The 13,722-nt window shown below is 37.2% G+C and overlaps 1 protein-coding gene across 1 annotated transcript; it reads right to left on the bottom strand.

Annotated features, from left to right (window-relative positions):
* Positions 1–427: 427 nt before the first annotated feature.
* On the bottom strand, positions 428–13,338 carry LOC149812048 (ubiquitin-conjugating enzyme E2 variant 1D-like). Its single transcript, XM_089992750.1, has 5 exons — positions 13,193–13,338; positions 1,253–1,392; positions 1,051–1,176; positions 842–968; positions 428–753 (listed from the first exon to the last, which is right to left on the bottom strand). The coding sequence occupies exons 1-5, from the start codon at positions 13,218–13,220 to the stop codon at positions 695–697; spliced, it is 480 nt and encodes a 159-aa protein (XP_089848876.1). The 5' UTR covers positions 13,221–13,338; the 3' UTR covers positions 428–694.
* Positions 13,339–13,722: the final 384 nt, after the last annotated feature.

Below are 13,722 nucleotides of genomic sequence, written 5' to 3'. Positions count from 1 at the left end.
ACATGTGATCTCAAAATCATTTCTTAAAGGAGCAGCCAAACATACCCTCAGTGCAGAACATGTTAAGTTCTTTGCAATTACAGTTTTGCCCTTTTCTCAACTGAAAAATCAGGCCCATTGATTTTTCAAGTGAGAAGCTTAGAAAAGTAGTTTTGATCAAGAAACCTAATTTTTCAAGCGAGAAAAGGGCAGTACCATCAAGGAAAAAAATCCATGGGCCAGATTTGTCATATTTTCTAGTTCGCAGCCCAAAAGTTAGTGCCATCTGCATCATTATAGAAACAAAGAATTAGTTTTGTGGACTAAATATCTTCCATATAATGAGAGATCTGGCAACCAGCTACATTATTATCAGCTGCCAAAGGTTGAAATCAAATTCCAGCCGAACATAACCAACAGAAGCCAGAGTCCATACATTAACTCCTGGTTTGAAAGACTAGTTGGAGAAATTCATAGAAAAGATATTAAAAAGAGCCAATCTCCAAGCCAGTGGTAGCCTTTCTTTCGGATGTTCTATTCTCTCCAAGGGTAGCGTTAAAGAATACTGCATAGATACATGTATTTCCAGGGCCAAACTCCAAATTTATCCAAATATGCCTAAAAGCTAACCATGTCTTCATTCCAATACTCCTTAGAGGGGGGGGGGGGAGTCTCCATCCACTGATCTTAGTTACATATTTACATATGACCTCAATTAGAGAATGCAACACCTGAGAACCACAGTTTTCTGATCCATTCGTTGATCCTCATTTCCTGAAGGAAAGAAATAAATGAGAGATGCAGAGTTAGTATTGCAAAGTCCCTGCTAAATTAGATCCTGTGAGAAATTTAAAATAATAACCTTCTGGTGGCTGAGCCAGCTTCCGGTTCTGAGGAGATGTCATTTCTTTCTTCAATTGAGTCAGGATGTCCTCCATTGTGTACTCACGTTGCCAGTTTCCTAGAATAGAAATTTGATTCGGGTCGACCTAAATCAGGATGAAATGAAAAAGTGAAGAAATTCTTCTGCCAAAGACCTGAAAATAACACAGCTAAGATCAATCCGCATACCAGTCCAGTTTCTTGATCAACACAGGTCATGTTTATTCGGGTCTGGAATCTAACAGTTGGAGGTTTATCTGGATAATCTTTGTCGCAGAATAGTTTTAATTGATAGATTTTTCCCTCGTGCACAGTCTGAAAAGAGAAAGAGAACTCGGTCATCCAGCCACAAAACTCATACACCAAAGTACAGTGGTCTGAAGAGACATACACCAGGAGGACCAATAATGGTCCCAGTCCATGATCGCATGTATATATCATCAGCATCATCCATCCCATAGCTGACAGTCCCATCACCAATCCCTTTTTCTCCCCTCTCAAGTTCTTCTAGCAATCTGAAATTTCTAGGAACTGCACAGCATTCACCACAATATAGTCATCATGAATATGCACGAAACATGAATGTGTAACTAAGAATTTTAGCCAAAAGTATAGAAAATGCTGATTTTAGTTGCTTGTCCTGTGATGTGGAGAACAAATAATTACCTAGGCAGTGCACCGCTAGATAAGGATACATCATGGTGGAACGAGGATGTCAAATTAGCTATTAAGGTTAAAAGAAAGTGTTATAGAAATCTAAGTAAGAGTCGTGATAATGAGAATTTGGAGAAGTATATGATAGCAAAGAAGGAAGCTAAAAAAGTAGTTCGAAACGCGAGGGATAAGGTATATAAAGAGGTTTATGACAAGTTGGATACCAAAGAGGGCGAAAAGGATATTTATAGGCTTGCAAAGATGAGAGATAGGAAATCGAGGGATCTGGGTATGGTTAGATGTATCAAAGATGAAACGCAAAGGGTTTTAGTCAAAGATGAGGAGATTAAGGAAAGATGGAAAGATTATTTTGATGAGCTATTTAATGGAATTCATGCTCAGGATCTTGGAGACTTCTTCATTTCTTTTCATGAGATGAATCGTGACTTCATGCGCAAGATTCAAAAGAAAGAAATTGCAGAAGCTTTGAAGAAAATGAAATAAAGAAGGGCAGTTGGCCCAGATGGTATACCTATCGAGGCTTGAAAATGCTTGGGAGAGAAAGGTTTAGAATGGTTGACAAATCTTTTTAACAAGATTTGGCGGACAAATAAGATGCCGAATGAGTGAAGGAAGAGTACTTTGATGCCTCTATATAAGAATAAGGGTGATATACAAGATTGCACAAACTATCGTGGTATAAATCTCATGAGTCATACTATGAAACTTTGGGAGAGGGTGATTGAGTCTAGGTTGAGGAAGGTTGTCATGATATCGGAGAATCAATTTGGTTTTATGCCTGGAAGATCAACTATGGAACTTATACATCTTCTTAGACAACTTATTGAGAGATATAGAGAGAGGAACAAAGATTTGCATATGGTTTTTATTGATTTGGAGAAGGCATATGATAGAGTACCTAGGGACGTTCTCTGATGGACAATGATGAAGAAAGGTGTTTCTCTCAAGTACACTAGTATAATTAAAAATATGTACGAAGGAGTAGTAACCAATGTCCGCACTTGTGAAGGGGTGACAACCAATTTTCCTATAACGGTTGGGTTACATCAAGGATCTGCTTTAAGCCCTTTCCTATTTGCAATAGTGATGGATGCGCTTACGAGATCAATTCAAGAAAATGTGTCGTGTAGAGTTGGGGTTAATGCTAAGTTAGAATTATGGAGACAGACATTGGAAGCAAGAGGTTTTAAGTTGAGTAAAAGTAAGACAAAATATATGGAATGGCGGTTTAGTAAGCAACGAAGTGTAGTGAAGCTTGGTGAGCAAGAAATATCGATAGATGATTGTTTCAAATATTTGGGATCTATCATTCAAAAGTATGGAGAAATTGATGGAAATGTAAATCATAGGAAGTAAGTTGGGTGGATGAAATGGAAAAGTGCAACTGGAGTGTTGTGTGATCGTAAAATGCCATTGCAGTTGAAGGAAAAGTTTTGTAAGACGACTATTAGGCCCGCTTTACTATATGGTATGGAATGTTGGGCTGCCAAGAGACATCATATTCAAAAAATGAGCGCAGCTGAGATGCGTATGCTTAGATGGATGTGTGGAAATACAATAAAAGATAAGATTCGGAACGAGGAGATACGTAAGAAGGTAGGCGTTGCACCCATTGAAAATAAGATGAGAGAGAATCGTTTACAATGGTTTGGACATATTCGGCGAAGGCCTAATGATGCTCTAGTTAGAAGGATGGAGAAATGGAAATATATATTAGTTAAAAGAGGTCGGGGTAGGCCTAGGAAGACTTGGATGGAGATGATAGGAAAGGATATGAATGCTTTGAACCTCACCGAGGACATGGCATTGGATAGAAATGATTGTAGGAGAAGGATTCATGTGGAAGACCCAGAATGATTTTCTTTTTTGGTTCATGTCGCTGACCCCAATTGTTTTGGGATGAAGGCGTAGTTGTTGTTGTATATATGCAAACCAAAATAAAAAGGAAACGAAAAGGCTAATACAAGGTATTCCAAAAAACAAGAACCCAGCGGATGTAAGCACCAAAGGCCACCATAAATGGATTCAACCAAAACATAAGCATAGGAAATGCTGATTTTAGTTGCTTGTTCTGTGATGTGGAGAACCAATAATTGCATCTATATATATGCAAAACAAAATATAAAGCAAACGAAAAGGCTAATACAAGGCATTCCAAAAAACAAGAACACAACTGCTGTAAGCACTAAGGCCACCATAAATGGATTCAACCAAAACATATTCTGGACAAAGTTTTCAATGTTTTTTGTCCCCATTTATGTCAAAAAGAAAACATAAAGGGGTTGAACAATTTTTATCTTCATGTCAATTCCTTGATATGGCACCGATGAAAGCTCATTGTGAAAAAATTTGAGAAAAGAAACAAAATCACACAGATTACAGGAGAAAGACCGTGAATCATGTTCTGAACTTCACAATATACATGACCAACTTTAGTAAAGTTGATTAACGATTAATTTTATTCAGGATGTAAACATAAGAAAGGATGGTGGAACAGTATCTAAGATGCTCTTTTACACCCATCTTTGCTTTTAAGGTATATATATAAAGAGTTTCAATTTGATATATTAGACAAATAAGCTTCAATTTTCAGTGGAAGAGATTAAAATAATACCTTAGTGAAATGAAATGGGGATCTTCGAAACACGAGCTTAGATTAACAAGGGCAAGTGTCAAGAATGACACTAAAGCATAACCCTTAAAAAGGGTATAACTGGAAACAAAATAAAAATAAAAATGTATTCTTTATTGATATGAAAAACCAATTGCTTAAGAAGCATTGGAATGAAATACAAGAGGGGCTGCACCCCTTTATATACACAGCTGAAAGAAGACTCAATAGAGTTGTTGGACACAGTCCAACAGCTCTATTGCTAGTCAAGTTTGGACATGACTTGACTAGCAACAATCATTCTAGTTCAAACTGAACTAGATGACATAAAGACAAAAAATAAAAATAAAGGAAAAAAATTACAGAAATGAAAGAAATGAAAAATGTATTTATATATATATATATATAATAATATAATATTATTATATATACATATGTGTACAGTTTTACATTTTAACACTCCCCCTCAAACTTACGGTACAATGAGCGAAAGTTTGTCTAAGAGAAAGTGAAATCGGAGAGAAGCGAGAGGCTTTGTAAAGAAGTCTGCTAACTGATATTCTGAAGTGACATATGGCAGATCAATTATCCCGTGTAGATATTCCTCTCTGACGTAGTGACAATCCATTTCGATGTGTTTGGTGCGTTCGTGGAATGTTCTGTTACTGGCAATGTAGATCGCACTTTTGTTGTCACAACACATTTGTGAAGCCTTTGTTGCTTCAGCTCCCATGTCAGCAAGCAGTCGTCGGAGCCAAACTACTTCCATGGTTGTGGTTGCCATGGCTCTGTATTCAGCTTCGGTAGATGAGAGAGATACCTTCTGCTGCTTTTTACACCTCCACGAGATCAATGATTCCCCTAAAAAGACACAAAAGCCAGTGGTTGAGTGTCTGTTATTGGGATCACCTCCCCAATCAGCATCAGTATATGCAATTAAATCAAGAGAAGAGGAGGAAGATAAGAAAAGTCCTCGTGAAAGAGAGGACTTGATGTATCTGATAATACGCATGACTGCTCCCATATGAACAGAAGTAGGAGCATGTTGAAATTGACTTGCTGTATGAACAGCATGTGCTATATCTGGTCTGGTAATGGATAGATAGGAAAGTGCCCCGACAAGCTGTCTGTAAAGAGTAGGGTCTGCAAGAAGTTCTCCATCATCAATCTTCATTTTAACATTAACAACTTATGGAGTGTCAACTTTCTTATCATCAGTAATACCAGACCTGAAAACAATATCAAAAGCAAATTTAGTCTGAGATAATAAATATCCTTTAGGAGAATAAGCAACTTCAATGCCTAAAAAATATCTCAACAAGCCCAAATCAGTCATTTTAAAATGAGATTTAAGAAGTGTTTTGATTGTTTTAACTCCCTATTTATCGCTTCCGGTGATGATCATATCATCCACATAGAGAAGAAGCACAATGATCCTTGCATCAGAATTCTTAATAAACAAAGCAGTGTCAGTTAAACAGAATTGAAAACCAATATCAATCATAACACGACTAAACCTATCATACCAAGCTTTTGGTGCTTGTTTAAGTCCATAAAGAGCTTTTTCTAAGCGAAGGACTTTACCCTTAGGAATACTTAGACCAGGAGGGGGTTCCATGTATACTTCTTCAACTAGCTTTCCATTTAAAAAAGCATTTTTGACATCCATTTGAAAAATAGACCATTTTTTGATAGAAGCTAAGGCAATTAAGGTTCGGACAGTAGTCATACGAGCCACCGGAGCAAAGGTTTCTTCATAATCAATCCCATATTCTTGGGCATAACCTTTGGCTACTAAACGGGCTTTATATCTTTCAAGAGTACCATCACTCTTGGTTTTAATTTTATAAACCCATCGACATCCTATAGTTTTCTTCCCTGAAGGAAGATCTTGAATATTCCATGTAGAAGCCTTTTCAAGTGCATCTAATTCAGCTTTCATGGCTTCTATCCATTTAATATCATTTTTTGCTTGAAAATATGTGGATGGTTCTTCATATGAGTGAATTAATGCAATAATTGCCCTATATGTGGGTGAGAAAGACTCGTATGATACAAACTTTCTTGGAGGCCTCGAGATTCGGGATGATTGTCTAGTTGGAATGTTAGAATATTTTTCAAGTGCACATGGAGGATTAGACTCTTGTCGCCTGGAATATTGAATACTAGTATCTCTATGAACTTCTTCATTTTCAACATTAAGATCAATAATTCTTTGATCATCATCAAAGTTATAATCAAGGTCATATTCATCAGATGTTGATATTAGATCTAGCAAAAAGGAGTACTCAGTGACGTCTTTTAATTTTCTAAAATCAAAGAAGCTCTCCTTTTCAAGAAAGGAAACATTTCTAGACACATATAGTTTATTATTTTTGAAGTCAAAACATCTATAACCTTTCTGATTTTCAGCATATCCTAAAAAGGCACAGGGAATCGCACGAGGGGAAAGTTTATCATTTTTGTCAGTAAATATGAAACACTTGCACCCAAATATTCTTAGTCTAGAGTAGTCTGGAGAAATGTTCATAAGTTTTTCAATGGGAGTGATATTTTGTAACAAAGATGGCATCCTATTAATGAGATAGGTGGCAGTTAAGGCAGCTTCTGCCCAAAAGTCTTTCGGGACTTGATTTGCTATTAATAAAGTCCTAGTGTTTTCTATAATATGGCGATGTTTTCGTTCTGCCAGTCCATTTTGTTGAGGTGTATAAGGACAAGATCTTTGATGTGTGATGCCATGCAATTTAAGATAATTTTGAAAATCTATGGATAAAAACTCTCCCCCTGAATCTGTGCGAAAAATAGTAATATCATTTTGAAACTTGTTTTTAACCATATTATGAAAAGTTTGAAAGTATGAAAATACTTCAGACTTATGTTTGAGAAAGTACATCCACGTATGTCAGGAGAAATCATCGACAAAAATAACATAGTAAACAAATCCTCTTTTAGAAATTACTGGTGCAGGACCCCAAACATCCGAGTGTATTAATTCAAGTGGTCTTGAAGAGAAAAAGGTTCTGTTCTGAAATGGTAATCTTTTCATTTTGCCGAGAATACAATCTTTACAATCAAATGATTCAGAGTTACAAAATTTCCCTAGATTTGGAAAATGTTGGATTTTGGCTATATGTGGGTGACCAAGTCTCTTATGCCGCAGTTCCAACTCTATTTTTTGAATATTATAACAAAAAGCTTTCTTCGGCATTTCCAAAAAATCCATGTAATAGAGTCCTCCTTCTCTATGGCCTTCCCCAATCAGCTTGCCTGACTGGCGATCCTGTACCCAACAACCATGAGAAGAAAAAGAAATATTACACCCATAATCAGAAATTTGAGATACAGATAAAAGATTTAAATTTAATTTGGGAACATGTCTAATTTCTGGAATAAATTTTTTTTTTGTTTTATGAATTTTTTCAAAATTTCCTATTCCTTCTATTTCAAGAGAAATCCCATCAGCAGTAAAGACCTTTGACACACTTGTTTTATTTTTAACACATTTGGATAGACTTTGATTATTTGGGGTCATATGAAAAGATGCACCAGAATCAAGAAGCCAAGAAATTTTACCTAGATCAGAAAAAGATGAGGCTGCTGCGCCAGTTGAAGCTTCAGATGAGGAAGAGGCACCTTTGATGAGAGGCTGGAGAATCTCCATTAGTTGGGCCAGGGAAACTGGTGCATCCTGATCTTTAGGCTCCGATCCAGCAATTGCAACTCTTTTTTCTCTCAGCTCCTTAAGTTTGGGACATTGTGGCCTGTAGTGTCCCGGTTCATGACAGTGATGACAAATAACTTTCTTCTTATCATAGTCACCATTTTGTCGGTTAAAGTGAGGAGGCCTATATGATCGAACATGATTCCCTGGTCTAGACACGGCTAAAACGGAATCATCTTCAATTTTTAAAGAACCTTTCCGGAGGCGATTTTCTTCCATTGTTAACTCTTCAATAGTTTCAACAATAGAAAGAATTTTTCCCCGGTGAAGTAGGGCCGATTTAGTGGTTTCAAATTCCGGCCTTAATCCAGTGATAAACTGGTAAAAATGTTCAGCATCGAGTTGTTTTTGACGAAGCTCGATGTCTTCGGCACAATGCCGCTTTGGTTCTAAAATGGAAAGTTCTTCCCAAAGTTCGGACAACCCATTGTAATATTCACGAATAGTTTTGTCTCCTTGTGTCATCATTCGAACTTTTTCTTGGAGGTTGCACACGTGTGCAATATCTTTAAGGGAATACATATTCTTAAGGTATTCCCATGCCTTATCGGCATGATCAAATTTGGCAAGACTTGAGCATTTTTTAATGTCAACGCTATTGATAAGCCATGACATTATCTTCGCATGAGATATTCTTCATTCTTTCCATTTCTTCTCGTATGAGGCAATAGCCTTGATTTTCTCTTCTTCCGATAGAGGGACCTCTTTATCTCCCTTCTTTTTAGTAAGAGATAGCTTAGGTTCCGAATCGGAACCATCCACAATCCCCCATAAGCCTTTTCCCCATATATGGTGCTTCATGATTGAAGCCCATGTTACATAGTTCATATCGCTTAGTTTCATAGGCATGATGGTGACTTTATCATTGTCATCCATCGATTACAAGGAGAGAAAGAATAGGGATAAAAGAGAAATAAGAAGGAAAATGAAAAAGAAAGAAAAAAAAAAACAATACAACAAGATGTGAAATCTTCTCCAATGAAGTGATAAAACACTTCTCTTCAAGTGGCGAACACTTTTGCAAACGGGCACGGAAACCGAGGCAGCTTTTCCTCAAGATTTAGTACTTCCGCGGCTCTGATACCATGAAATGAAATGGGGATCTTCGAAACACGGGCTTAGATTAACAAGGGCAAGTGTCAAGAATGACACTAAAGCATAACCCTTAAAAAGGGTATAACTGGAAACAAAATAAAAATAAAAATGTATTCTTTATTGATATGAAAAACCAATTGCTTAAGAAGCATTGGAATGAAATACAAGAGGGGCTGCACCCCTTTATATACACAGCTGAAAGAAGACTCAATAGAGCTGTTGGACACAGTCCAACAGCTCTATTTAGAGCTGTTGGAATGTGTCAGTCCAACAGCTCTATTGCTAGTCAAGTCTGGACAGGACTTGACTAGCAACAGTCATTCTAGTTCAAACTGAACTAGATGACATAAAGACAAAATAAAAATAAAGGAAAAAAATTACAGAAAAGAAAGAAATGAAAAATGTATTTATATATATAATAATATAATATTATTATATATACATGTGTACAGTTTTACATTTTAACACTTAGAAGAAGGAAGAATAAAGGAGGGGGAAAGTTGCAGCATGCAAAAATCACCTAAGATGGTTTAGGCTTTAGAAGTTTCATTTTATAGTTACAAGATACATGCATGTGTGCACATACACACATGTATGTATGTATGCATGGGTGACACTATAAGGCAAAGAAACTAACATACACTCATGACCATTGTCATTACCAGAACAAGCAGAGAGCTATACAAAATTTTCTTCAAAAAGGAGACATGTCTTCATAAAACAACTCTGTTAGTTTCAGGATTAGAATATCTAACTCCCTATTAACTTGTAACCTGTGTTTTGCTTGAAAACCTTTTTTCAAAGAGCTAGCAATGATGACAGAAAAGGTTGCAAGCCTAATTTTGAAAACAAATTATCTGAGACACTTGTAAAAAGAACGTGCTATGGTGCCTCACCCAACAGCTAAAGTTTACGTTTGATCAATAAGTTAACTGCAATCTAAAAATCTTTGGTCCAAAGATTTGGCCATAGACGTGATTGATACATTTTAATAAGAGCAGACCCAGTGGTGCACCAATACGCTCTCTGCTACACCGTTCCAAGATGTAGTATGCAGGCAAAGAAGTTTCATGAATCATACTATCATTCAGTAAATACTATGTGAATGCATCAAAGGTGCATACACCATCCTACCCCTTTATAGGCAAGGATTTGCAAGAGAGCTTTAATTCAACACAGGCTTAAAAATTGTATGAAAGTAAACGAATAAGATCTCCAATTTTCAAAAAGTTAAACCAACAAGATCTACTAGATTATGCATATAACTAAGATCTGAGATTTAGGGTGACATAGGAACCTGAAACCTTCAAGGATTTATTTTGAAGGAAATAAAATTATGTTAAGATATTTTATGCTGTCAACAGCTATAACATGCAAACAATTCGTTTATCTACAGATATGATTAAAAAAAGCTAGTGGCCTTTATGTGGTTGATAGCTACAACTTGCAAATAATTCTCTTGCCTTTAAGAGAGACAGGATCCTTAACTAAAACAACAAAAGGAGGAAAGACTGCAAAAGAAGTGTTGCACTTGCCAACTGACAAGTCATGATATCTAGAAACTTGACCTCTTAATGCTTGAATTTCCTCAGTTGACATGTAATTTGATGGCTGCATGAGCAAGCCATTACCAAACTATCTTGACCGTTGCCCTTGACCATTGGCATCGTTATATGATTGTTTTATTTGCAGTAACCAAATGGTTCTTCCCGCAAAGGGCTTGGTAAAGTAGCCCTAACAAACAAATATCCGAATTCAGAAGACCAAAAGGTTCCTAGCTTCCTACCAATGTGGGGAAAATAACCAAAGAGGATCTACTAAGAATTCTCAAGAGAAATTCACCCCAATGAACTTCATTGGCACAAAAATGCCTCACCCAATAAGTCCCAGATCTCCCAATGAAAAAATTGTAGAAAGTTGACCTAGACTGGATCATCAAAGAGGCCCAATGAAACATGAATAGAGGACATAGAGAAGGCAATGCCCTCCATGGCCATCACACACGAGGCTCCCAATATGAGGTCTCAGCACTTCTTCCCTTATCCACTGTCACTGACCACCATGCAACACAAGGACAGACAACACATAGTATTCCACATTATGGTTCCCACGTGCAATTAAAAGCAAATTAACCACAAATCCAGAGGCGGAGCCACATCAAGGGGAGGGTGTCCACCCTGACCCCAGAGATCCCTCAAGGGGGATATGGGTCATCGTAGGCAGTGCCCACCTTGACCCACGTAACTCATGGGCAGTGCTCATCCTAACCGGGTCAGGGTAGGCATTGGTGCCCGACCCAAAGGCGGCCAACGGGGTGCTCTCTCTCTCTCTCTCTCTCTCTCTCTCTCTCTCTCTCTCTCTCTCTCTCTCTCTCTCTCTCTCTCTCTCTCTCTCTCAAGGCTTTTCATTTTTCTTATGAAAATAGAGCCGTTTGGAGACAATCAAGTTTTTTTTTTCTTTTTTTCTCTACTACCAATTTGTTTCTGTATAACAATTCCATTTCCCAATAGTAGTGTGCTGGTGTTAGTTTTTCTTTTTTGTGGGTATAATTTGTATGTTTTTATCTTCTTCTTTTTAAATCCCCCCCCCAATAGGCATAGTTTGTGGGTTAACATAGAGGGTCTTTTCTTTTTTTTCTCTTAATTTTCTTTCTTTTTGGTTCTTCTTCTCTGGTGGATTGTAGTTTTAGAAATCAAGAAGGGTGTTTTCATCTTTTCCCCTTTGTTGGTGTAAAAGTTTCTAGAGATTTTGTTTGGGTTATGTCTTGGTATCTTTTGTGAGCTCCATTTTTTTTATGGTGTGAAGATTCTAGAGATTTGTTGTGGGAGGGTAGGAGTCTATACATCTTGTGTGGGATCCAAAATGAGACGTTGGAGAGTTGGACGCAAGCAGGGAGGTTTCCTCTTTGGTGGTATGAGAAATCCTTTCTTTTCATAATCATGTAAAGAGCCCCAACTCCATACCCTCAACCAACAACCATGGCTTCAGTTTGAGAGGGGGAAGCTCACCAAGCTCTCTACATACTCCTGCAAGTAAGTTCTCTCTCTCTTTTTTGTATGATTCAAAATGAGACATTAAGATCTTTTGCCTTTGTTTGTTTTCTCCGATTTATGTGGGCACACAATAATCAATATTTGGGTTAGTTTCTATTTGGGCAATCCATTTACATTTAGCCGCATTTTGGTTGGTGTTTGTGGATTCATTATGAGCTTTTGGTTTTGTTTGTTTTTTCTGCTTTATGTGAAGCACGATAATCAATATTTGGGTTAGTTTCTATTTGGGCATTCCATTTACATTCAGCTTTGTTTTGGTTGGTATCTGTGGATTATTCTGTGTGCTCATGTAATGGATATATATATTTTAGTTTTATGGGCATCTGATTCATATTGAAGTTGATGTTTCCTAATGCAAAAATTATCATTTGGAACCCATTTTTCTTTTTCCCCTAATATCTTTTTGAGGATTTCCCTCGAATGGGGGATTAATTGTATAATTTAGTTTGGAATGCATTTGGGTTAATTACTTTAGTGGTGTGATTGGATTCTACCCCTTTAACAGTTGTTATGAGCAATTGGCCTTGGTAGTTTATAGTTTGTGCTTCAATTAAGTTCAACTTCTTTTTTGTATGATTCACATGCTTAAAGATTATGTGTTTGGTTGTCATAGTGAATCCCTCGTCAAGGTAGCAGAACCATCAGTTCTTCCATATTTTAAGCCACTCGTTTTTTTTACTGTGCATTTGTACCCACCCTAGCTTAAATTCCTGGCTCCGTCCCTGCACACATCCCATACTGCTTGCCAATTATTGATTCTCAATCCCCTAGGAGACCCAAAACTAAAAGAAAGTACAAAAGAAAAAAGAAACAAGGAAGAAAACCCATGCAATCAGCAATTAAATCGATCAAACAAAGCCTCTCAATTATCAAAGAAAACAATTCCAATTGCGTGACTAAACATCATAGACAGTAAAAAATACAGAGGCAACAACAATTAACAACCAGAGAAGATAAACCAAAACAGTCAAATAGTGAAAAAAACTGAGACCAGCATCACAACAACAGGACCCCAACGAATGACAATCACAGAGAAGCGCAATTAACAGAAACAACAACTAACGATCTAACAAGATACGAGCATCCATGCATAACAATAAGAACAGGAAGAAGAAGAAACAAAAAAAGAGAGCAAAAGAAGAGGAGGGGGGAATTCTGGTAAGAATCACTCACCCACAACCCTAGATCCTTCGGAACCCATCGCCTTTGCCCTAGAAATTTTCGATCTTCGAGAAGAAGAAGAAGAAGTCCCAAGCTTGCCAGCGTCTGCAAATTCGAAGTAGTTTCAAAGTCTCTCTCTCTCTCAAAGGTTAAAAGGTTTTGTGGTTTATATAATGGGAGAAGGGCGACCGATACCAAAACCCTCTTTCGTGCCTTTCTCCCTTGTCCTCTTTTGTTCTTTTTTCACAACATTGGTTGGTTGTTCTGGACGATACGGATGCGTTGCCACTCTGGGAACATGTATGGGTCGGATCCGGTCCAGATCGGGAAAGACCTTAGTTAGTACTTAGTGGTGGACCTAATGATGTAAACGGGTCGGTTTCAAACTTGCGTTTTATGTAGTATATTATCGTAATAAAGACATGATATTTTCAAAATATCAGCAATATTTGTGACATATAATCAGATTCATATGTCTTCAGATTTGGGTTCGGTTTCTAAGCCGATTTTGATGTAAAGCTTTATACCATATCCCAATCAGA

The sequence above is a fragment of the Nuphar pumila genome, chromosome 17 (genome assembly GCF_984573655.1).
Source record: "Nuphar pumila chromosome 17, dmNupPumi1.hap1.1, whole genome shotgun sequence".
Taxonomy (NCBI): domain Eukaryota; kingdom Viridiplantae; phylum Streptophyta; class Magnoliopsida; order Nymphaeales; family Nymphaeaceae; genus Nuphar; species Nuphar pumila.
This window is presented reverse-complemented; position numbering and strand designations above follow the sequence as displayed.